Genomic DNA, 23,609 nt, shown 5'->3' with positions numbered 1-23,609 from the left:
TATTTTAACTTGGCACAGTTCAGCAAAGGCACACAGACCAAGTAAAAAATAAAATAAAATATTAGGGGACATATAGGCCTCGATTCATCATTGTCTTTGAGATAACTTTTTCCAGTTCGTTAAATTACCGAATTCAAAGTTTATCGATTTCTAGTTGTATTCATCAAGGTTTTTCCGCATTCAGTGTGACTTCGATAAAATATCGATAACAATGCGGTAACCATTCGGCAACGTGTCGATATTTCCATTTTACAGCGGTAATTTAACGCAAGGCCATAAGATTCCCATGGAATTGTGGGTAAAAAGGCAGTCCTTTGAACACCACGTAGCAATATTCTGAATAGGGCTTAACACCTGGACCAGGATTCTGGAAGTGGCTTGGGACAATCCCACAATTTCGCAGCTGCGGCTTGATAGGAGCCTTTTCTAAAAAAGAAAAAATTTAGTGCAGCTAGAAAATTAGTTAACCCTGGCACTGCCTGTGTTCTCTTACAAGATGATTCAAGAGAAATGCCGATGTCCTGGTATAGCAAATAAATCCTTTCTCTTGCAAATTGATATGTTTGTAGACCTTATTCTTGCCCTTCTGCGCCTTTGAATCACGCTCAGCTGATACAATCCACTTCAAATGGCTCCATCTTGTCTGTCAGCAATGATCTGGCAGGAATAACGACAAAGCAGTGAAGGAGATAACTAATCCTAAATGTAACGCTAAACCACGCCCACTTTAATTTTCATGAATTGCACTTTATTCCGTTTTATCGCATCATTACCGAATGATTACCGAATGATTACCGAATGCTCGCTAACACCTCTAGATAACTTTGATGAATCCTGAAATCAACTTATCGAGTTCGGTATTTACCGAACTATCGGTAATTCATTCAATAAGTCTTGATGAATTGAGGCCATAGTGACCGTTTTTGAAACAAAAAGGGGGGGGGGGGGTTACATATATATTTGGGGCAATAGATCTTTTTTGAAGCACTTTTTTTTATTTTTGGGATGTTACAAGCCCATTTTAGTCTGGTGGGAAAAGACTGTCGATTTTGAGGTAAGCCACCTCACTCCTTTTGAATTTTATCATCGTTTTTAACTTAGTTTTATTCACAACCGGGCGCCTCTTTACCTGTATTGTGCCGAGTTATACCCCCTCGCACACAGTGGTGAGAGAGGTTGGTCTGGCCTCACATGGCTGACACCATTGTGAAAGCTGTTTTTTTCCCATCAGAGAGAGCGACCATTTCAGATTGGACACCTCGAGTGGAGGCGGGGTAATTGTCTCCATTTGCTTCCTGTGGTTTGTTGCCCCCCCACAACCAACCTTTGTGAGAAGCCCTTTTAGTCATATTTTTATAGACAGACAGGGAAGCACAGCTGGAATGGTACTCGGGCATCTGTGTGGTGGATAAAGAAAAAAGCATGGTCATAGCAGCTCTGTGTGACGTGTACCCAGTGCCATCCTGTGCACATCAGCTGATGCTTTTACAGATAAAAATAGCACATGAAACTCATTTGACGAGGTCTGTGAGGCTGCATAATGTTACTGCTCTGTGAATCTGACAGAAGTATAACAATACGAGTGGAAAGCAAAGGTACCTGCCGGCTGCCAGCAAACAGATTCCCCAGTCCACAGAAGCCAGAAAGAGTTACAATTGCAATCTGGAGCAGGCTTTACTTATAGGCGTCAATTCACCAAAGGCTGTTCAATAAGAAAAATATAGTTGGGTAAATACTGCATTCGGTATTTTAGATTTTTGTGTTAATTCATCAATATATTCACAGGTGCGGTAGAAGTTCGGTTATTTACCGTAGCTCAGTTGTTGGTATCTGTTCCGTGCAGAAACAGCATTAAAATAGGAAGAGGCATCCTGAAATCCCTTTAGATGTACATGTTTTGTTATACAGCCTCTGCTTGCTCTGAATCTAGTCTCCATTAGTTTTTCTAAACATTTTATTTATTTGCCACAGCTTAGATGAACTCCAATAGACTTTACACATGCCCTGCTTAGGGGATTTCTTCACTACCTCATTTCCCTCAGTAGCTCCTCAGCATTTTCAGACAGGAACTTAAGAGGTTAAACTGCCAAAGGGTGGCAGGGGAAGCCAGTTTTGTTCCGTAATCTCTCTGTTCCCTGCTCTGCTTCTGTGAGTCTTCCATTACTGACAGTTCTCTGCTGTCGGTATCAGTGCAACTGTATTTTACCGCATGCTGTAACCTTGGTGAATTGACATTTACTGACATTTGCTGAGGTATTTACCGCACAAGTCGGTAATTTACCTCACTGCTCGGTAATTTCAGCTTTTCATGCGGTAACAACCTTGGTAAATTGACACTTTCCTAAGTGCTTGGTAAAATGGGCTGTTTTCAGCATTACCAAATGCGGTAATGCTTGGTAAATTGACGCCATAGACAATAGCCAGCAAGGCGGGCTCCATTTTGGCACGAACATTAGCAGCTCTGACACAATATACCCGATGGGAAATTGCATGCATTGTGTGATAAAAGTATTCCTGGGCACATTACTGTACATTGCCACATGCGGGAACACTTTCTGTATTGTAAATGGTAAACATGAAAGTACAAACAAACACAGAACATTTATATCGCGCTTTTCTCCTGGAGGACTCAAAGCGCCAGAGCTGCAGCCACTAGGACGCGCTCTATAGGCAGTAGCAGTGTTAGGGAGTCTTGCCCAAGGTCTCCTACTGAATAGGCGCTGGCTTACTGAACAGGCAGAGCCTTACTGAACAGTGTCAGAGGCAGAGCCCTTAACCATTACACCATCAAGCCACCGCTTAGACTTTCACTGCACATAAGTGGGAAGGAGCCCAATCATGCAACTACAAAAATATGTAATAACAAAAACAGTACTGTACAGTACATTATGTACATGAAGAAAACTTTGTATGTATGAAACGTAACGAGATTTGTTTGTAAGTAGGGGACTGCCTGTATACACATATCTGACTGCTAAAAAATGAGCTACAGCAAAGAGACCAAAGCAAGAAGCAATAAACTTGTTACAGAAGAACATGTATAAACAGGGAAGTGTGACTCACACCAGTACAGCAGGCCCAACCATGTCTGTGAGAGTTGAACAGTTCACAAAGATACAGTCAGTACAAATTACACTGCTCACATACTGCATGCAAGGCTCGAGTAATGAGAACCGGTCACCGATAACATCTCACAGGATGCACGATGGCGCTCAGGGAGCTACTGACACAAGAGCAATAGGAGGGATACCGCTAATGCTCTGTTTACACATCAATTTAGTTTATTAAAGTGAACCTCCAGACTAAAAATCTACTCAGCAGCACTGAAAAGGTTTGGCGTTTCTTTAAAAAAAGTTTCACAGCATCAGAACTTTGTTTTTTTGACCCAAGCCTCATTTTCAGCTGCACAGAAGAAAACTGCCCGGGCATTTTTCCCCTGATGCTGTGCAAAGCATGATGGGATTTCTGATGATGTTGTTCTCGTTCTGCTGTGTTTTTTTTTATTTATTTTGGCTACAATTACTAGGTAATTCCTAATGATGTTGATCCAGGGATTTTATCTGATTGCCATCTGGAGTCGGGAAGGAATTTTTCCCTTTAGGGGCTAATTGGATCATGCCTTGTAAGGTTTTTTTTGCCTTCCTCTGGATCAACAGGGATATGTGAGGGAGCAGGCTGGTGTTGTACTCTATACTGGTTGAACTCGATGGACGAATGTCTTTTTTCAACCAAAATAACTATGTATCTATATGTATTTTGAATTAGAGATTTGAAGCCTAGCGCGCGCAGCTGGGAGGGGTTATCAGGACACAGGACAGTTGGAACTGTGTCTCATACTTCCTGTCAACCAAAAAGTTGGCTGCCCCCGTGAAATCACTAACATTTGCCTGTTCTTTTAAAACAGGGTGAGTAAGAGATTATATTACCTATCTATTTTAATTAACATAATTAATGTAACTTAAAGAGACTCTGTAACTTCAAAAAGATCCCCTGGGGGGTACTCACCTCGGGTGGGGGAAGCCTCAGGATCCTAATGAGGCTTCCCACGCCGTCCTCCGTCCCACGGGGGTCTCGCTGCAGCCCTCTGAACAGCCGGCGACAGGCCCGACTGTAATTTCAATATTTACCTTCGCTGGCTCCAGCGGGGGCGCTGTGGCTGCTTTCGGCTCGGAAATAGATGGAAATACCCGATCTCCGTCGGGTCCGCTCTACTGCGCAGGCGCCGGAGACTTGCGCCTGCGCAGTACAGCGGACCCGACGGCGATCGGGTATTTCCGCCTACTTCAGAGCGCCTGCGCAGGAGCGGGGAAGGTAAATATTACGTCACGGCTGTACGGAGGGCTGCAGCGAGACCCCCGAGGGACGGAGGACGGCGTGGGAAGCCTCATTAGGATCCGCAGGCTTCCCCCACCCGAGGTGAGTACCCCCCAGGGGACGTTTTGCCGTTACAGTTCCTCTTTAATGACAGTATGTTTGTTTAGGCTGAAGTTCCCCTTTAAGTTATTCTCTATACAGTATATTTCAGTAATAAAATGCTGATATAAGAATGTAGAACTCTACTTCTGTAGCCACATATATGGTGAAGTACAGGAGGGGCATCTACAAGTTTTGCAGCAGAAATCCTACTCACAGGACTTCCTTGCATCCTTGGCAGCTTGGGACAGGGCAGTGGGAGGGGTTAGCAAAAAGCAACATGAAACCAGAATGAACTGCAATACCAATAGGAAGCGTCTATATTATAGTGACTATAACCTCAGTCACCAGCTAGTCAAATCAGAAGAAGAAAAAAAAACAGGTCAGAAAGAAGGGGAGAATACTTAAAGCGGACCTGAACTCAGAACTTCCGCTCTGTTCTAAAAGATAAGCAACAGCATAACCTTTAAAGAAAAACATTTCTTTGCTACAACTCACAGAACTCCTGCAATAAATCTGCAGTGTGTCTACGTCCTGCTTTCATAGAAACAGACAAAGGGTTAACATCCTGTGCTTACAAATTAGCTGAAAGCTGTCAAAATTCTTGTGCTGACACAGCTGAGAGCTCAAATTACAATTGTGATTATTTGCAGCTGAGGGGGTATTGGACAAGGCCCTTCACTCTAAACACAAAAAGGGTGGATTAATCAGTGTTTTCCTTGTGTCCCGTGAGTTCAGCTCCAGTTTAAAGGGAACCCAAGGTGAGAGAGATAAGGAGGCTAACATACAGTATACATTTCCTATTAAACAATGCACATTGCCTGGCTGTCCCGCTGATCACCTGCCTTAGCCATAGACCCTGAACAAGCATGCAGATCAATATTTCTGACTGAAGTCTGACTGGATTGGTCTCAGTTATGTGATACAGACACTACTGATGCATGAAAGGTCAGCAGGACAGCCTGGAAACTAGTATTGTTTATAAGGTAAACAATATGGCAGCCTCTATATCCCTCTTACTTCAGGTGTCCTTTTTCAGGGGTATGTGAAGAGACATGTAGCACAATGCCGTGTCTTCTACAACCGTGACTTCTGAGCAGCCTTATGCATCCTCCCCATTGCTGCTGCACATTCATTTCCACTTCAAAGCTCCTGTACTTCATCAATGACACAATGATGTGATATAAACACCCGGCAATAAGTCTGCACACTGGGCATTCTGTACTACCTCAGCACTGCTGGCTGTTGTCACAATCTGGGCTCTACAAAGCACCAGGCGGGATCCTCCTTGTTGGCGGACAATCAGACTATTGACAACACTGCTAAGCTCCCTCTCCACCTGAAAGCAGCCTGGCCTTGCTATTGGTACAGGAGCAGGGCCATGGCATCACTGGGGGATGCTGGGAATGGGCACGGCAGGATCAGGTGGAAACATGTCATGTAATGGAAAAGGGCATGGGTAGGGGTTTGGCAGGGCATCTGAACGAGCCAGCTAATCACCAGGATTCATTGAAGCTCGGCACTAGATCTTCAGTGGTGGCAGCAGCACAAGGTACTGATGCGGTAAGGCTGTATACAAACACATTGCTGTCATGCAACTGTCTACAGATTCCCTTTAAAGTTCATTGTCAGTGCACCCCCCCCCCCTCCCCCCCAAAAAAAAACATACAGTGGGGAAATAGCTCAGTCACAATAGTGTACCCTCTGTTACTGCAATCAAAGATTACTACCACTGTGTAAAAGACCCACCCCTGGGAGCCCTGTGCCACAGGCTCTAGTCTATTTGGAAATGTTGGGCTCCAAAAATAATAAAGGAACTTTACAGACTGATTTTGGAAGTGCACTGATGCCAGTTTTCATGTGAGCTGACCTCCCGATGACAGCCACAGAGGCGTTATATAAAAGATTACCCTCACTTCCATCCCAAGCAGCACAATAAAAATGTAAGGTGTTGTTTTTTAATTACATCGAGAGCTGAGAAGTATGGGATTCTTTGTACTGTGTGCCCTTCCCAACACATTCATTTATCTGCGCTGCAGCCCGACTTATGCTGGATTCACATAAACAGGTGTCCAGTCCTGTCAGTTTTTGACAGTTTGCAAAAGTATTTGGCCCCCTTGACGGTTTTCACATTTTGTCACATTACTGCCACAAATCTGCATCAATTTTATTGGAATTCCACATGAAAGACCAATACAAAGTCGTATACATGTGAGAAGTGGAACGAAAATCATACATCATTCCAAACATTTTTTACAAATAAATAACTGCAAAGTGGGGTGTGCGTAATTATTCAACCCCCTGAGTCAACACTTTGTAGAACCACCTTTTGCTGCAATTACAGCTGCCAGTCTTTTAGGGTATGTCTCTACCAGCTTTGCACATCTAGAGACTGAAATCCTTGCCCACTCTTCTTTGCTAAACAGCTCCAGCTCAGTCAGATTAGATGGACAGTGTTTGTGAACAGCAGTTTTCAGATCTTGCCACATATTCTCAATTGGATTTAGATCTGGACTTTGACTGGGCCATTCTAACACATGGATATGTTTTAGACCATTCCATTGGTGCCCTGGCTTTATGTTTAGAGTCGTTGTCCTGCTGGAAGGTGAACCTCCGCCCCAGTCTCAAGTCTTTTGCAGACTCCAAAAGGTTTTCTTCCAAGATTGCCCTGTATTTGGCTCCATCCATCTTCCCATCAACTCTGACCAGCTTCCCTGTCCCTGCTGAAGCAAAGCACCCCCAAGAGCATGATGCTGCCACCACATTTCACAGTGGGGATGGTGTGTTCAGAGTGATGTGCAGTGTTAGTTTTCCGCCACACATAGCGTTTCGGCCAAAAAGTTCCATTTTGGTCTCATCTGACCAGAGCACCTTCTTCCACATCTTTGCTGTGTCCCCCACATGGTTTGTGGCAAACTGCAAACAGGACTTCTTATGCTTTTCTGTTAACAATGGCTTTCTTCTTGCCACTCGTCCATAAGAGCCAACTTTGTACAGTGCACGACTAATAGTTGTCCTATGGACAGAGTCTCCCACCTGAGCTGTAGATCTCTGCTGCTCATCCAGAGTCACCATGGGCCTCTTGACTGCATTTCTGATCAGCGCTCTCCTTGTTCGGCCTGTGAGTTTAGGTGGACGGCCTTGTCTTGGTAGGTTTACAGTTGTGCCATACTCCTTCCATTTCTGAATGATTGCTGCACCGGACCCAAATGCAGATTTGTGTGTGAACCAGGCCTTAGAATAGGAAAGGACTCCTCATTTCAGTAATGTTTGCAGGAACAAATTGATTGACAGACCAACTAATTGCAGCGCTCTGAGATAAAGGGACCACCCTTTTTTCCCAGTCAGTGTTTCCAGAGGCTGCTCAGCTTGTGAGGTAATCCTCCTCAGACCTGCACAAGGCAGCAAGCTTCCCCGCTGTCAGGTTTGCTTTAGAGCAGAGACAAAGAAACTCCATTCCTCAAAGGACAAGGGCCTCACACATTTTAGCACAGGTCAAATTAATTGATGGGACTGAATCCGGAAAGGTGTAGTTTAGGTAGAACACATTTTTCCATTTCCATCCTAAACACTGGCATGGATATGTCCCTCCAGGACTAGAGTTTGGCACTTTAGCAGCCAAATAAAAGTAAAACTTTATTTGGCTGCAGGGCTGAATTTCTCCTGCTGCTGGGGAAGTGTGCCTCCCCCAGGCTGGCAGGCTCGGTAGGGTAGGGGTGGCGGCAGAGAGCGCTCATACATAACTGTCTGGAGGGCTGATTAGCGGCTTCCTCCACCACCGTGGCGGAGATGTAATCCTGGCAGGTCTCCTCAGTTCCAACCACGTGATATGACGTATGATCGGGATCCAGGAGCCCATGTCAGTTACAGTGCCACCAGGTGGTGAAAGAGGGGTTATGGAAGAGTCTTTTCCATCTCCACTCTTCCACCACCGGGCATCGTAACGCTGACACAGTCTCCTGGATCCCGATCACCAGCCAAGAGTTCAGAGCCGCTGGTGGAGGAAGAGAAAAGCTGCCTGGAGCAGGTAAATAGGTAGCCAAACAAGTTATCCCCTCAGAGGTTTACATTGCACAAGCAGCTTCAAACGAGGTATCTCGCTTGATGAAGCCATTGGGTTAAAATAGCTTTCTATCTCAGTCTACAGCCGTTCATGACACTGACCATGCCAATGCCAGGCCCACATGACCCAGCCAACCACTAGAGTGGGGGAATTACTGCAAGTAAACTGCTGGCTGTAGGCAGTATGGACCTGGCCCACGCTTACAACCTGGAGCCCAAGTTTTGCATTTTTATACTGCAACATATCCATGTGTTTGCAATATAATTTAAAATGTATTTATTTTTTTAAGTTGTGTTTCTACGAACTTCTAAAAAAATTTTAAAAAGTCAAATTAAACTAGGTTGACTTTAGGCTGGCAATGTATAAGGGCCCGTTTCCACTCTCGCGGAAACGGCCGCGAATCCGCAGAGTTTCCCCGCAGGCAAATCGCGCGGGGAAACTCTGCCATAGAGGATAACGGCGCCGCCGGCCGAATCGCTTGCAGTAGCGATTCGGCCGGAAACCCCCACAGAATTCGCGGCGGAGGCTGCGATTCCCATAGCCGTGCATGGCACGGCTGATGGGAATCGCCTGCGATCCCGCCCACCCGCTCAGTGCCGGCGTGCGTCTACGAGACGCACGCCGCACTAGTGGAAACGAGCCCTAAATATTTAGCACTTCCCTGAAACAGTCTCTGCTAATCCAAAAACAAATGCATGTAAGTAACTCAATCTGTTCTAATAGAAAGTCCACACTCTCCTGAAGATCACTTTTCTCCTTTTGCTGGGAATACGCGGCTCGATTCGGAGCCATTAAGATGGCTTGATAGATAATGTCCGACATGTCCGATCGTTTCGCTGCTCGATTCTGGATTGAGGACAATGCAAAAAGAAAAGAAAAACGAGCCTAAGATAAGAGAATCGGTGCGTAATCGAGTGGGGAATCGATTGAGCGGGAGAATCGAGTTGCAAAATCGAGCCGTGTATGCCCAGCATAAGGGTCACATTGCATGCTTGCATTCACCACTAATGACATTGAAGCGGAACTGAAATATCCTACAAAAAAAAAAAATTTAACCACTTAAGGACCGGGGCTGTTCTGTGTGATCTGCGCTGCGTGGGCTCTCCAGCCCGCAGCGCAGATCGTGTTAATGGCAGGGCGATCAGACTTCCCCCCCTTTTTTCCCCACTAGGGGGATGACCTGCTGGGGGGGTCTGATCGCCGCCGCTCCGTGTGGCCGAGTGGGGGGGGGGGCTCTTCAAAGCCCCCCTCCGCAGCGTTTTCCGCCATACCTTCCTCTCCCTCCCTCTTCCTCTGATGTGCGCAGGACGGATATTCGTCCTACGCCGGATAGCATAGGCTTCAGCCTATCGAATGACGGCGATCCCCGGCCAATCAGAGGCTGGGGATCGCCGATCTCAGTCATGGCGCTGCTGCGTAGCAGCGCCGTATTGATGTAAACAGCGGAGATTTCTTCCCCGCGTGTTTACATTATGCATGTGAGCCGCGATCGGCGGCTCGCACGCTGTTCACGGAGACATCCTCCGTGAACTGGCATGGAAAGGCCGCTCGACGTTTCCATGCAAACCCACAAACGACCAGGCGCCGCCTATCGGCGTTAGCTGGTCGTTAAGTGGTTAAGAGTTTCACTTACCTGGGGCTCCTGCCAGCCCCTGCAGCCGACCTGTGCCCACACCGTGACATTTCGATCCTCTGTTCCCCCCACGGATCACTTTGCTTCTTGTAGTGGAAGCAGACTTCTAAGACGATGTCCACTGCACCCTAGCTGGGCATATCCTCATACGTGTTCCCATGGCCAGGTGCGTCCTGCGCAGGCACAGTACGAGAAAAATCTCTACAGCGCAGAACGCTCCCGGCAAAGGGAGCATGAACGAGGACGCACGTGGCCAGGGCTGTGCAGGCGCAGTGGACACCGCCTACAAGAAGTGAAAGTGAGCCGCGGTGGGGGTATGTCACTTCGCGGGCACAGGTCGGCTGCAGGGGGCCGGCAGAAGGCCCAGGTAAGTGAAACTTGTTTTTTTAGGACATTTCAGTTCCGCTTTAACTCTTCTGTCATTTTTCTTATATCCTCAAAGAATGATCAATACCACCACCACCATAACCTGTGACTGCCAAATTCCACACACTACTGTGAACCTCACCATACATTTTGCCCTACAGCTATCCCCTAACAGCAACTCCACAACATGACAGTCTCACCACTACCAGTTCCTGGGGATCTGAATCTGAGGTGCACCTGCCCTCCATAAGGTGGGGGCTTCAGAAACCTAAGTGGTGTCCGTAGCGCATCAAGGAATGCAACTGTGTGTGCATCAAGTATTACAGACTGATATGTAGGGAGCTTTGGGCAGCATGGTGGCATAGTGGTTAGCATCTCGCCTTGCAGCACTGAGCCCCATATCCCAGCCAGGGCACTATCTGCACAGAGTTTATATGTTCTCCCTGTATCTGTGTGGGTTTCCTCCCGCCACAAGTTTCCTCCCACATCCCACAAACATACAGATAAGTTAATTTGTTCACCCCTAAAAATTGGCTGTAGACTGCAATACATACACTACACAATAAATACATAGACCTATGACTAGGTTAGGGATTAGATTGTGAGATTCTCTGGGGGACAGCGCTATATAAATACTAAAATAATAATAAATACTACTATAATAATAATAATAATAATAATAATAATAGGCGCTCTTATGTAAAGACATACCTTTCTCACTTCAAGGTCATGAGAGATCCAGCGCAACACTGCTTCAAATACATATTTTTCGTTGCCTACATTGAGCTTCTCCAAGGAGAGCACCTCTTTGACTTTGGTTGAGTTGAGTTCCAGGAATTCCTCAGTGTTGCTGACATCCCTGAAGTGAGTCTCCAGGTACTCTGTGGCCATATAATACACATGGTTCAAGCAATAGTGCAATGCAAAGTCTCGGATGCCGATGCAGTTCTCAGCAGTAATGCAGCCCTCCAGGAACTCACAGCACAAGGTCTTGAGGTCGGTGAGGAGTAAGAGGTCAGCTGCCTGGACCACATCCTGGATGGTTTCTTCACTCAGCCTGATCTATCCATGGAGATGGAGATACGGAAGAAACAAACACTTTTATAACTTCCAAATATACATACAAGAGTGTCCAGAAAGTAACAACCCTTTCCAACCAATCAATTTATGAAACATTTTATTTTAGACACACGGTATCTTCTGATTATTTCTTCCCATATTAACCACTTTTATTTAAAAGGACACATCCGAGGAATTAAAAAAAATGTATATCTACTTATCTGAGGCTCCATCCAGCCCCTGGCAGCTAATATGTCCCTCGTCGCAGCTACGGTGTACCGGGATCCCCTCCGTTGGATGTGCCATCTCCTGCACGAGTGTGCGGCCATGCTGCTCGTGATCACATGACCTGGTGTGTTCTGCACAGGCGCAGAACTGCATCTGAACAGAACGCTTCAGGCCACGTGAGCATCGCAAGCTGCGCTCTTGCGCAGAAGATGCCGACTTGGCAAGCTCGGCATCTTGAACGGAGGAGATCCTGGGCCACTGGAGGGGCTGGGTGGAGCCCCAGGTAAGTAGATTTTTTTTGTAATTTCCTCGGACCTTCCCTTTAAGCATTTATCACATCTTTTTACTAGGTTTTCAATCCCTTTTTTGTAGTAGCATCACACTCCTTACCTATGGGCAGGAGGAATGTGGGGGGGGGGGGGGGGGGCTTCATGTTAATGCTGCTTAACAGTTACTTGCATTCTGCAGTCACTGGTAAGCAGTGAAGGGGGAGAAGATATTAACCTGACAGATGCAAAGTATTCTTTCTGTGTAATTTAACTTGCATGGCAGGCTAAAGCAAATGGCTGTTACTTTCTATATAACCATCATACAATTATAAATAGACATTATAGTGTTCTACTCCCGCCTCAGAGACTAAGTGCAGCCCCACAACCGCCATTTGGGTGCAATTAAAATGCAGCTGAACGGCAGCGTTTGTAACACCACGTGTGTCGCTGCTTGACACGCACTGGTGTTACTATGCGGTAGAGAACCGTGACATGTCGCATCTCAGCACGGCTGTGGCCCCGCTCAAGTGCGTCGTCTGGGGGAGGGGGCGCCTGTCCACCACCCATGCTGAGCGCTACCAAGCGCCCGGCCGGTGCACGACAGCAGCATACAGACGTACATCTGCTCATATGAAAGAGGCCTTATGTGATAGGAAGGTTACACTGAGCAGACAGAGCTGAGATAGACAGCACACTACCTGTCCACTGAAAATGTAGTCCAGTATCTCTTTCATAACAGTCACAGAGATTCCTTCCATCTCAATACGGTAGGTAGAGCCATCATACTTTGGTGGGTTGTAGTTCAGCTTAGCTCTGTAAGAACAGTAACATATGACTTAAAAAGCAGTTGAATCATTTATTGATGCAAAACAATGAAAACTGCAATAATGAGAGTGAAATGGAACACCTGTACAAATGTAACAGCTGTTAGCTTCCAACGTACACGGCACGCAACAGACAATGGCCTCAATTCACTAAGCTTATCTCCTGTCTTTAATAACTCTTCTAGAGTTGTTACCATGGTGATAAGGCATGTAGTATTCAGGAAACATTTTACCTCAGGCAAACCTAAAGTTAACACTTCTGTCTTTAAGTTAACTCTTCAATCCTTAAAATAACTCCAGAGTTAAAGACAGGCTGTTTATTAACTGCATGTGAAAATAACTACAGAGGAGGTAAAATAACTACAGAGGAGGTAAAATAACTACAGAGGAGGTAAAATAACTACAGAGGAGGTAAAATAAGTACAGAGGAGGTAACTTAAGGAATGAAGAGATAAGATAACTCTCTCTTATGTGGAGGTAAGTTTTCTCTTGCCTTATTATCTCCAGCATGATCTTAGTGAATTGAGGCCAATACCTGCCGGTATTACCACATAGTAAAAGACCTCTAACAGATTAGGTGTTTGGTTTGGTAAAAAACAAAAATGAAAAAAAAATAATAATAACAATCTATTACAAAGTTTTTATTTGTCAAATTTCAATGTATTTATTACTGACAGAACATACAAGGCCAGATTTATACGTTTGCCACCCCTAGGTCAACTTCCTTGTAACTCCCCTTCCATGTGCACCAGCCCCCTCCCATTAGATGTGTAGCCCCTCTTCCACACAGAACATCCATATGCATCATCCCCATCCCATTACATGTGCAGCCTCTTCCACACAGAACATCCATGTGCATCAGCCCCCTCCCATTAGATGTGTAGCCCCTCTTCCACACAGAACATCCATGTGCACCAGCCCCCTCCCATTAGATGTGTAGCCCCTCTTCCACACAGAACATCCATATGCATCATCCCCATCCCATTACATGTGCAGCCTCTTCCACACAGAACATCCATGTGCACCAGCCCCCTCCCATTAGATGTGTAGCCCCTCTTCCACACAGAACATCCATGTGCCCCAGCCCCCTCCCATTACATGTGCAGCCTCTTCCACACAGAACATCCATGTGCATCAGCCCCCTCCCATTAGATGTGTAGCCCCTCTTCCACACAGAACATCCATGTGCACCAGCCCCCTCCCATTAGATGTGTAGCCCCTCTTCCACACAGAACATCCATGTGCCCCAGCCCCCTCCCATTACATGTGCAGCCTCTTCCACACAGAACATCCATGTGCATCAGCCCCCTCCCATTAGATGTGTAGCCCCTCTTCCACACAGAACATCCATGTGCACCAGCCCCCTCCCATTAGATGTGCAGTTCCCTTCCACACAGAACATCCATGTGCACCAGCCCCCTCCCATTAGATGTGTAGCCCCTCTTCCACACAGAACATCCATGTGCACCAGCCCCCTCCCATTAGATGTGTAGCCCCTCTTCCACACAGAACATCCATGTGCACCAGCCCCCTCCCATTAGATGTGTAGCCCCTCTTCCACATAGAATATCCATGTGCATCAGCCCTATCCCATTAGATGTGTAGCCCCTCTTCCACACAGAACATCCATGTGCACCAGCCCCCTTCCATTAGATGTGCAGTTCCCTTCCACACAGAACATCCATGTGCATCAGCCCTATCCCATTACATGTGCAGCCCCTTCCACATAGAACATCCATGTGCATCAGCCCTATCCCATTAAAATGTGCAGCCCCCTTCCACAAAGAACATCCATGTGCCCCAGCCCCCTCCCATTAGATGTGCACCCCACTCTTCCACACAGAACATCCATGTGTTCTGCCCTGACAGTTCTAATCAAATCAAACTGCCACCCTCTGTGTTCTTCCCTGACAGTTATCAAACTGCCACCCTCTGTGTTCTTCTTTGACAGTTATAAATCAGCTTGGCAGCTAATATTTTATTTCCGCCAGTATTAATTATAGCAAATATTTATACTAAACATACCATGGGCAGAACAACAACAGAGAATAGACAGCACAGCACAGTCACGGTGACAGTGCAGGACTAATAAAACACCCAAACGGTCACCAGCAACATCATGGCCGCTGCCCAGATATAATATAGCAGAAACTATACAAACCCAAGACACAGAACAAAACATATCACTAACTGTTGGGGGCCTTCCAGCTTATAACCTCATTAACAGGCAGTCCGAGGCTGCGGCTGTCTGCAACTGCTGGAAGAGTCTCAGCCAGCCTGGAAATGGCATTTCATTCCCACAGGTTTTGGAGGCCAGACTGCAGTTTGTTGTTCAAAGAGCAGATTCCCATAGTTCCCTTTCACATTACAATAGAGACCAGGACATCCTAATACCAAGTATAATATTGCAGTACTAACTAAGACATTGCAGGATTTCATGGCATTACAATACCCACTATAACATAACAACACAGTGATCTACAGCAGTCAAAAGAAGTTTTGACCTTTATGAAAACTTAAATATCTCAAAAACTATGAATCTAATTATTAACCAATAACTAATTACTAAGCTATTAGAAATACTACACTACATTAGCTCCCAGTTTGCCTTTTCTGTTTTTTTGTTTTTTTTTGATGCGCCACACAACTATAAGGCTTTCAAACCCACCCACCCTGCGGCTTTTCTAGTTATTTTATTGATGGATAAACTGTCCAAAAGCAGAAGATTATCAATTGGTTACGTTGGAGTCAACAGATCACTAATAGGTTCAATAACCTGTTTGAATCTGCCAAAATTATAAAACCTTTCATAGCAACTTTAAAAATAAAAGCCTTCTCTCTAGCTCTGCTGGTCCCCTGCCAGAAGTTTACACTAGAAGAGCGTGGCTGAGTCAAAAATTCAAGCATTGCTGTGGACTTAAAGCGGGATTGTCACCATGAAAATCAAATAAAAAATATTTCAAAAGCAACTGGTCTGAGTGTATTAAGTGATAAAGATGCTAATCCTGCATTCAAAACTTTTTCTGCTGTTATGGTTTGGAGTTATCACATACTTTAGGAGCACTGGCCCTTTAGTAGTCAGTGCCAAACAGTTGTATGCTGGGGGTTCTTTTTATCTATAATATATTCCTCCTCTAACATTTATTTCCCAGCTAGCTGCTTATCTGAAACACCCTCTGATTACTTGTGTTTACAAGCAAGGCTGAGGTGACTCAGCGATTTGAGGAAAAAAGAAAAAAGTAAAGGGCAGAAATTACATCAGGATTTAGCCTAAACATGGCCCCCACCAGGAACAGAATGCTCTTCATTTACTATATAAAATCACTGAAATCAAAACGTGGGCAGTACAATACATGCGTTATGTAAGTAGATCAAGTATTTATCTACTTATATATGTGTTTTTTTGTTTCCCTGGCATAGTATGGCTAATCCTACTGCTTTAAGGTAGCCATACACCTGAAGATTATGGGCAGATTTGACAAAGAGGCAAATTTATCTCTAATCGAATCTGATTAGAGATACATTTGTCTCTTTGTTGAAGCTGCCCATACACTACAGGCCGATTCCCGACTCATTTCAGCATGAAATCTTCAGGGAATCGGCTGAGCCTGTCGCATCTGCCCCGCCAATGTATAAATGTGCCCCCCCCCAGTGTGTGCATTTATACATTACCTGTCCTGTGTCAGCCTTCAACAGTGTCCGTCCATCTCTCCGGGTTCTAACAGTCAGACGTTATGCACCGCCAGCCTGTATGCTGCTGTTAGAACCCGGAGAGAGGGCCGAACACCGCGCAGAAGGATGCTACAGGACAGGTAGTGTATAAATGCACACACTGGGCGGGGCACATTTATACATTAGGAGGGCAGTGGCGGGGGTTTCATTGTTGTGTTGCTCATTCTGAACCGCCGTACCGCCGCACACCCAACCAACTTCGGCCCGACATCTCACAGCATGCGCAATCGACAATGCATGCACTTAGCGGCACCGATTTTCAACCAATCCTACCTAATAAGAGACAAGTGTCCCTACTTACACTGTCTCTATGTCCCTGTGTCTGTGCTTTTTCCGTTACTGTGCATGTACGCAGCACGGACCGTTGGGGCAGGAGGACAGGGCCGGCCAGTCAGCTGGGCTGGTGTGTGTGCGGGCGGATGGGTGTGCCTGGTGCACAGGTGCGCACATGTGCACTGACATGCGCCGGCGGTGAGAGACAGACCTAGAGCCCGTTTTTAAATAATATTTTATAATAATTGAATAAGATGGTCGATCGGCCAAGTCACCTGATGTATGGCCACCTTTAGAGACTCACAAGCAGATTCAACAGCAAACAATTTATTTTCCCACAAACAGAACTGTTGATGTTAACAAAATGCGTAAAATCAGGTTTGTGGTGAGTGAAGCTTAGAAATACTGTACATTTGCAATGATGTTTCTGACTTCAGGTACACTGTAAAGCCTGGCACAGATATCAGATACATCATAGAAATTGCAGCCTAACATCCGATGAGCAATCATCACAGAGACTTGAATTACAGATTTCCCAGAAGGCACATGGTGAACCAGAACTCCTAGGAGTCTGTAATGCTGGGCATACACAGCACGTTTATGCGCCGGAATCGAGTCAGTAGCTCGATGCCGGCGCGTCACCGCTCGTCCCCGCGGGCACTTCCTTATCAGCGCTTCGTTTTTGCCTATTGTCCGCCCGCAGGGATCGAGCAGGGAATCGATCCCCCGCGTGATCGGACATGTCGGAAATTATCAATCGAGCCATCAGCGGCTCGATTGATAAGAAGAAAGAGATCAGAAAGGCTCCTTACTAAAATGCTATGCAGAACAGAAGTTTGCTTTCTTGCAAGAAAGGTAAATGGGATTATTCAGATTAGAGAAGCTCTAATGTGTCCCACAATGCATCATTGCTGAATATGCAAATAATGTCTTTGTTGTCCCTGATAGCTAAACACACCGCTAGAACCGCTGGAATGCAGAGACTTGAATGTCTTGCTTGCCAGGGAAGAGTAGAGGGACTATACAACACTGATCAACTGAAAAATAAATAAAATAAACGTGGCTGCTCATGTCCCCTCCCAAGCCAGTTCTAGGTGACAGAACACTACAGTGCTGACATAGGGCTTGATTCACAAAGCGGTGCTAACTGTTAGCATGCCTGTGAAAACCCCCTTAGCACGTCTAAACCAGCTTTTCGCGCGCAAAGCTTTACGCGCGTAAAACTTTACGCGCGCACTGCACAGAGCGCTCCGCGCAAAGTGGCCATTAAAGCCTATGGGACTTAGCGCGCACATAGGACTTTTGATCTGATTGAGAAATCCTGTGCTAACCTACTTCGCACCCTGGTTAGCACATCTAAAGACTTTAGACGTGCTAAGTAGGTTAGCACTGCTTTGTGAATCAAGCCCATAGGATTGTTTTCTGATCCCATCAGTGGGTTTGGGGGCACTGATGATCATCTAATGCTGGGTACACACGGTATGATTTTCGGTGTGATAGATGGATCAAATTGACAAAATCCTTCATGTCCGATATTACTCCCAATCGATTCTGCGCTCGATTTCTTATACAAGTGAATGGAAAAAGAAAGATAAGAGAATCGAGTGCAGAATCGAGCGGGAAAAAAACGATCGGGTTGGAAAAAAAAACGTAACATGTGTACCCAGCATTAAGCCTCATCTACACGGTACAATTTTCCATCAGATCAGCTGGTGATCTGATAAGAAATTCCATTGTGTGTACGGGTCCGAATTGTTTCTGATCAATTTTGCAATAGATTTTGCATTGATAAGCACCCAAAATCTATTGCAATCCGATCTGACCGGTTGGAAATTATCTAATAGATCCATCTATCTGATGGGAAACTGCACCGTGTAGATGAGGCTTTATGTCTACACAGATCCTCAGCCTCACTGTCCTAAAACAGGACAGACACGGTGGAAAATCGCAGTTGCCGCCTAGTGTTTTGCTTTATTACATATGCCCTTTAAAGTAAGCACAGGAGCTTTAGTTATGTAGCAGACATAATATCTGAAATTCTGTGTTAAGTGTTCAGGATTTTGTATCTAGTTAATAAGCCAGCAGGGTATATAAAAGACAGCTTGAAACTTGAGCCGCTGTGCTAAATATCCCTGGGATTGCCCTATGGGCAGAGACACGCCCTAAGAATGCCTGAGCTTGCAGCGTCAGCCAAATTGTTAAGCTGAAATTTACATACCTTAACCCTTTCCTTAGTTTAAAGCATGCTGAAGGATGAGACCTGTTAACAAGTTGCCCTTGCCAGTAGAGATGTTATCCTAATTTGGCCTTGGCAGTTTACTTTGCTCTACAATAGGCGGTAACTCCCTGGGGCTGAAGCAGAACCCAGCAAAGGGCTAATCAAAAGGCTAACGTTGAATACCTAACGGCAGATCAGGGCCAGATGGGTCGGAGATCTCTGCCGATAAACGATCATTCCCTAATCCATCTGACCATATTGGCGTCTTTTGCGACATTGGAAACGAACGATTGTGTAGTCGATCTTTCATACAATCTAAGGCAAAACCCATGCAAGTCAATGGGGATCGTTCCGATCCTCAACGGCTTAATCAGGCATGTTGGTAATTCAAAGACGAATTATTACCATGGGTACTATACGTTGTTAAACATCGCTTTATGAATTTTCGTTAAATGATGGTGCTCGGTGTCGCAACAAAAAAAGTTTGTAGCGCAAAATCACCCACAAAAATTATTTAGTGGATAAGGCCTTAACGTGGACCTCTCCTCTGGCACAGGACAGAAGGAAAATATAGAGAAAGGCACTCTTTATGTATTTAGAGAGTTTAGCCTGTCTAATTTCCCTCATCTGTGACTAATCACAAGTCTAATCTGATTTATTATGTGTCAGCTGACTGCCTCAGCAGCGCAGAATTTGTAAACAAAGGATGTTAACCCAATGTCGGCTTCTTTGAAAACAGGAAGTTGACACACTGCAGATTTATTGCAGGATTTGTGTCAGCTGTAACAAAGAAATGCAAATAACTATCTTGCATGCAAATTTAAAGTACCCATAAACTGCGGCTAATAAAATGACTGAAGCCCCATGGTGGGCTAATTTACCTTTGCAGAAGTGTGCTGCTGCTAGATGCCCTCTGGGTCCCCCTGTTCCCTCCATATTCAACATAAACCTCCAGGCGAATATGAAAACCAGAAAGGTTCCCCTAGCGACAGTGTGTGAAACAGAACTGCGCAGGCGCATGTTCCGAACCTCTTGAGCATAGAGAAAGAAAGCGCTCATTCACAGACTCTTTCTTTCACTGCACAGGTGCAGCTCAAAACTCGCAACTGTGCACTTCAGAATAATAGCTCTGTGCTGCTCAGAGAGCCTTTCAGGAGGAGCGGGAGCCAGACATTAATTCTTCAAACATTGTATCCAGAAATAACATTGAATAAGAAAGATTACTACATTTACCTTATGTAGGGACTTGCAGCTGCCAAAATATTTTTCTGCACCGGAATCTCCTGCTCTTCCAGAATAAGCACTGCATCACAAAAATCCGATTCTTCGCGGAATGAACTGAGACCTCGAAGAAGCTTGGCAGCATGTTGAGGGTCCGATACCACTGTCGTGGCGTTGGAGTCAGACATTTTGTATTGAAGTGTAAGGCAGAAAAAGAACCAACCAGAGCTATTGCATAAGAGGCCTCATTAAAGGGCTATACGTACAGTTGCTTAGACGTTATAATGGAATTGCAGAGGGATATGCTGGATATATGTCACACAGGGTTCATATAATCTATACTTAAATACTGATCAAACTTGCTTTGCATTCTAGTAAAACTATGCATAACACTGGTTTTTGCCAAAATGTCTACAGTGCAAATTGCTCACAGACCTAAACAATGTTTAGCACATGCAGAAGAGATATGTGCAATGTGCAAGCATGCTAAGTAAGCTCTACTGAGAAGATAAATTGTAGGTAAGCTAGTGGTGGGCAGTTTAAGGTCAGACAGAAAAAGAAAACAGGTATTTGGGGGCCCTGTTAGTGAGCAATACAGAGACAATGGGGCTCAGCATAAAGGAATGAATTGAAAAAATAAATAAAATAAAACTAGCACAATTTAGTCATTTGTAGATGTAGCAGCATGCACAGCTATATTTAGATGAATAGCAGGCACCATAAATAAGGTGAGCTGCACAGAGGCAGTATGGAGCTCTACACTGAGAGGTTACTGTCAGGCTTTGTGCACATGAATGTAAAGAGCATGAATAATGTCAGTAAACACTAGTATGGAAACATATAGCCAGGTGTAATGACAGAGGTATAAAGTGGCAGATAGCCTACAGAGGGATCTGTATACAGGAATGTAGAGAGAGATAAGTGGGGAGCTGTATGAAGATTATTATAGCAATACACAGAAATAACGTGGAGTAAGTTTTGTAGAACGTGGTTAGGGCTCTGTGTACAGAAATGTAAACTAACTATACTATACCCAGGACCTAAAGCTATGAGATTAGCATAGGGCCATATAGATAGAAGCAGTGATCAGATGAGCTGTATAGAGGCAGAATGTCTGTACAGGGTGTGGATGGGGCACTGTGTATAGAAAAGTACTGGAATAATGCAAGTCAGAGAGCTGCACACAGAGGAACAGCACTGGGCTGTGTACAGGAATGTATGGAGAGAGGAATGGTAAGAGGAGGGCTGTGCAGGGAGTGCAGGTCCCAGGCAGACAGGCTGAACACACACCGGCTCTCCGCTCCTCTCTTCTCCTCCTCACACTGCTGTGTGGCCGGTATGTTCAGCTGCAGCCAGCACTTCCTGAACAACCCGCATGGCGTCATCACTCGGCGCCCCACACCCCACGTGTCAAAACACAGCCTGGAGGGGAGATGGAGCTATACGGCATGTCTGGAGACAGGAAGGCGAGGTGCCAGAATATTCCGCCACTCCCTCTGTCTGCAAGACTCTGGGCTGTACACATTCCATCTTTCACAGTCTATACGTCTCTATCACATGGCTATACCTATTTCTACCTCTCTTCACTGCCTATCTGTCCATATCACTGGGTGATACCAATCTCTAGCTCTCTTCACTGCCTATCTGTCCCTATCACCAGGCTATACCTATTCCTACCTCCCTTCACTGCCTATCTGTCTCCATCACTGAGCTATACCTATTCCTACCTCCCTTCACTTCCTATCTGTCATTATCACTGGGTTATACCTATTCCTACCTCCCTTCACTTCCTATCTGTCCCTATAACTGGGCTATAACTATTCCTACCTCCTTTCACTTCCTAAATGTCTCTATCACTTGACTTTACCTATTCCTACCTCTCTGCACTGCCTATCTGTCCCTATCACTTGGCTATACCTATTCCTACCTCCCTTCACTTCCTATCTGTCTCTATCACTGGGCTATACCTATTCCTACCTCCTTTCACTTCCTATCTGTCTCTATCACTTGACTTTACCTATTCCTACCTCCCTTCACTGCCTATCTGTCCCTATCGCTGGGCTATACCTATCCCTATCTCTCTTCACTGCCTATCTGTCCCTATCACCGGGTTATACCTATCCCTATCTCCCTTCACTGCCTATCTGTCTCTATCACTGAGCTATACCTATTCCTACCTCCCTTCACTATACCTATTCTGTGAGAAAACGCGGAAAAGCCGCCGCGAGTACTCATGGTAAGGCGGCTGATTCCGCGTTCAACAAGGCGGCGGATTCCGTGTCTGACGCGGCGGTTTGCACGCATAGGCCTACATCTGTCCGCATGGCGGAACGCGGAAAAACCGCCGCGTGCTCGGATAGCGGTGCGTCTGGTTCCGCGTCCTGCACAGCGGATACATTGCAAAACAGGTCTGGTGTGGCTGGGACTGATAGTCCACACAGGTTCAGAAGGACGCGCGCGCGCGTTGAGAGGCAGAGCTTTTATGACAGCCAGAAGGGTGTCAGCTGACCAAGCCGGTCAGCTGACAAATTTACCACTTCCTATTGGTCAAGCACTTAGGGGAGGTGCTGGAGAGCGCTAGGGTATATATACTAGGTGCTGGTCATGTCTCTGGTGTCTTCTGTTGCGATCACTACGTGGTAGCACTCAGACCTTTTGCTAAATCTGTGTTGTTATTTCTCTGTTATACTTCAGACTAATTCCAGGGTGTTGATGATCAAGGAACTCACACCCAAGACTAGGGAACTGTATTATCATTCTGTTATACTTCAGACTAGTTCCAGGGTGTTGATGATCAAGGAACTCACACCCAAGACTAGGGAACTGTATTACAACTCTGTTATATATCAGACTAGTTCCAGGGTGTTGATGATCACGGAGCTCACACCTAAAGTGGAGGCATTGTTATTATTTGTTATGACTTCCTGCTTTCCTGACCACTCTCTTGATCTCTGAATTGGTACTGCGCTATATCTGATACTCTGTTGCCTAACTCTGCTTGTCCTTGGATTCCGATTCTGTCTCCTGTCTTTGTACCTAATCTGTCTGTCTGTTGCCGACCTGGCCTGTCCGACCTCGAGAACTATTTCCCCAGTTGGGAGATAGTTCACAGACCTGTCAGTGACACTTCACCCCTGGTGTCACTCACACTCTGGTCCTTCTCACTCTCAGCCTGGCTCCGCCCCTTGGGGAGCCTCAGGCCAGTGGAAGGAATCTGTTCTTTAGGCAGTACCTCCTACTGCCTTGCACCCTCTGTACGGGTGCTCTCCTCACACTATTACTGTTGCACCAAACACTCAGATATTACTCA

General features: G+C 45.7%; 1 protein-coding gene across 2 annotated transcripts in view; it reads right to left on the bottom strand.

Moving 5' to 3' along the window:
* Nucleotides 1-21,659, bottom strand: part of GAN (gigaxonin) — an 85,285-nt gene extending 63,626 nt beyond the window's left edge. For both annotated transcript variants that reach the window (XR_011024659.1, XM_068259637.1), the window contains exons 1-3: nt 20,312-21,659; nt 12,730-12,844; nt 11,187-11,537 (exon numbers count right to left, since the gene is read on the bottom strand). Coding sequence is in view for 1 of the 2 variants with exons in the window: in XM_068259637.1 (XP_068115738.1) it covers nt 11,187-11,537; nt 12,730-12,844; nt 20,312-20,487 (642 nt within the window). In the remaining variant the exon portion in view is untranslated. The remainder of the gene's footprint in view (nt 1-11,186; nt 11,538-12,729; nt 12,845-20,311) is intronic.
* Nucleotides 21,660-23,609: the final 1,950 nt, after the last annotated feature.

This window comes from Hyperolius riggenbachi, chromosome 11, assembly GCF_040937935.1.
Source record: "Hyperolius riggenbachi isolate aHypRig1 chromosome 11, aHypRig1.pri, whole genome shotgun sequence".
In the NCBI taxonomy this organism is placed as follows: domain Eukaryota; kingdom Metazoa; phylum Chordata; class Amphibia; order Anura; family Hyperoliidae; genus Hyperolius; species Hyperolius riggenbachi.
The sequence above is the reverse complement of the archived record's forward strand: the minus strand, read 5'-3'. Positions and strand labels throughout refer to the sequence as shown.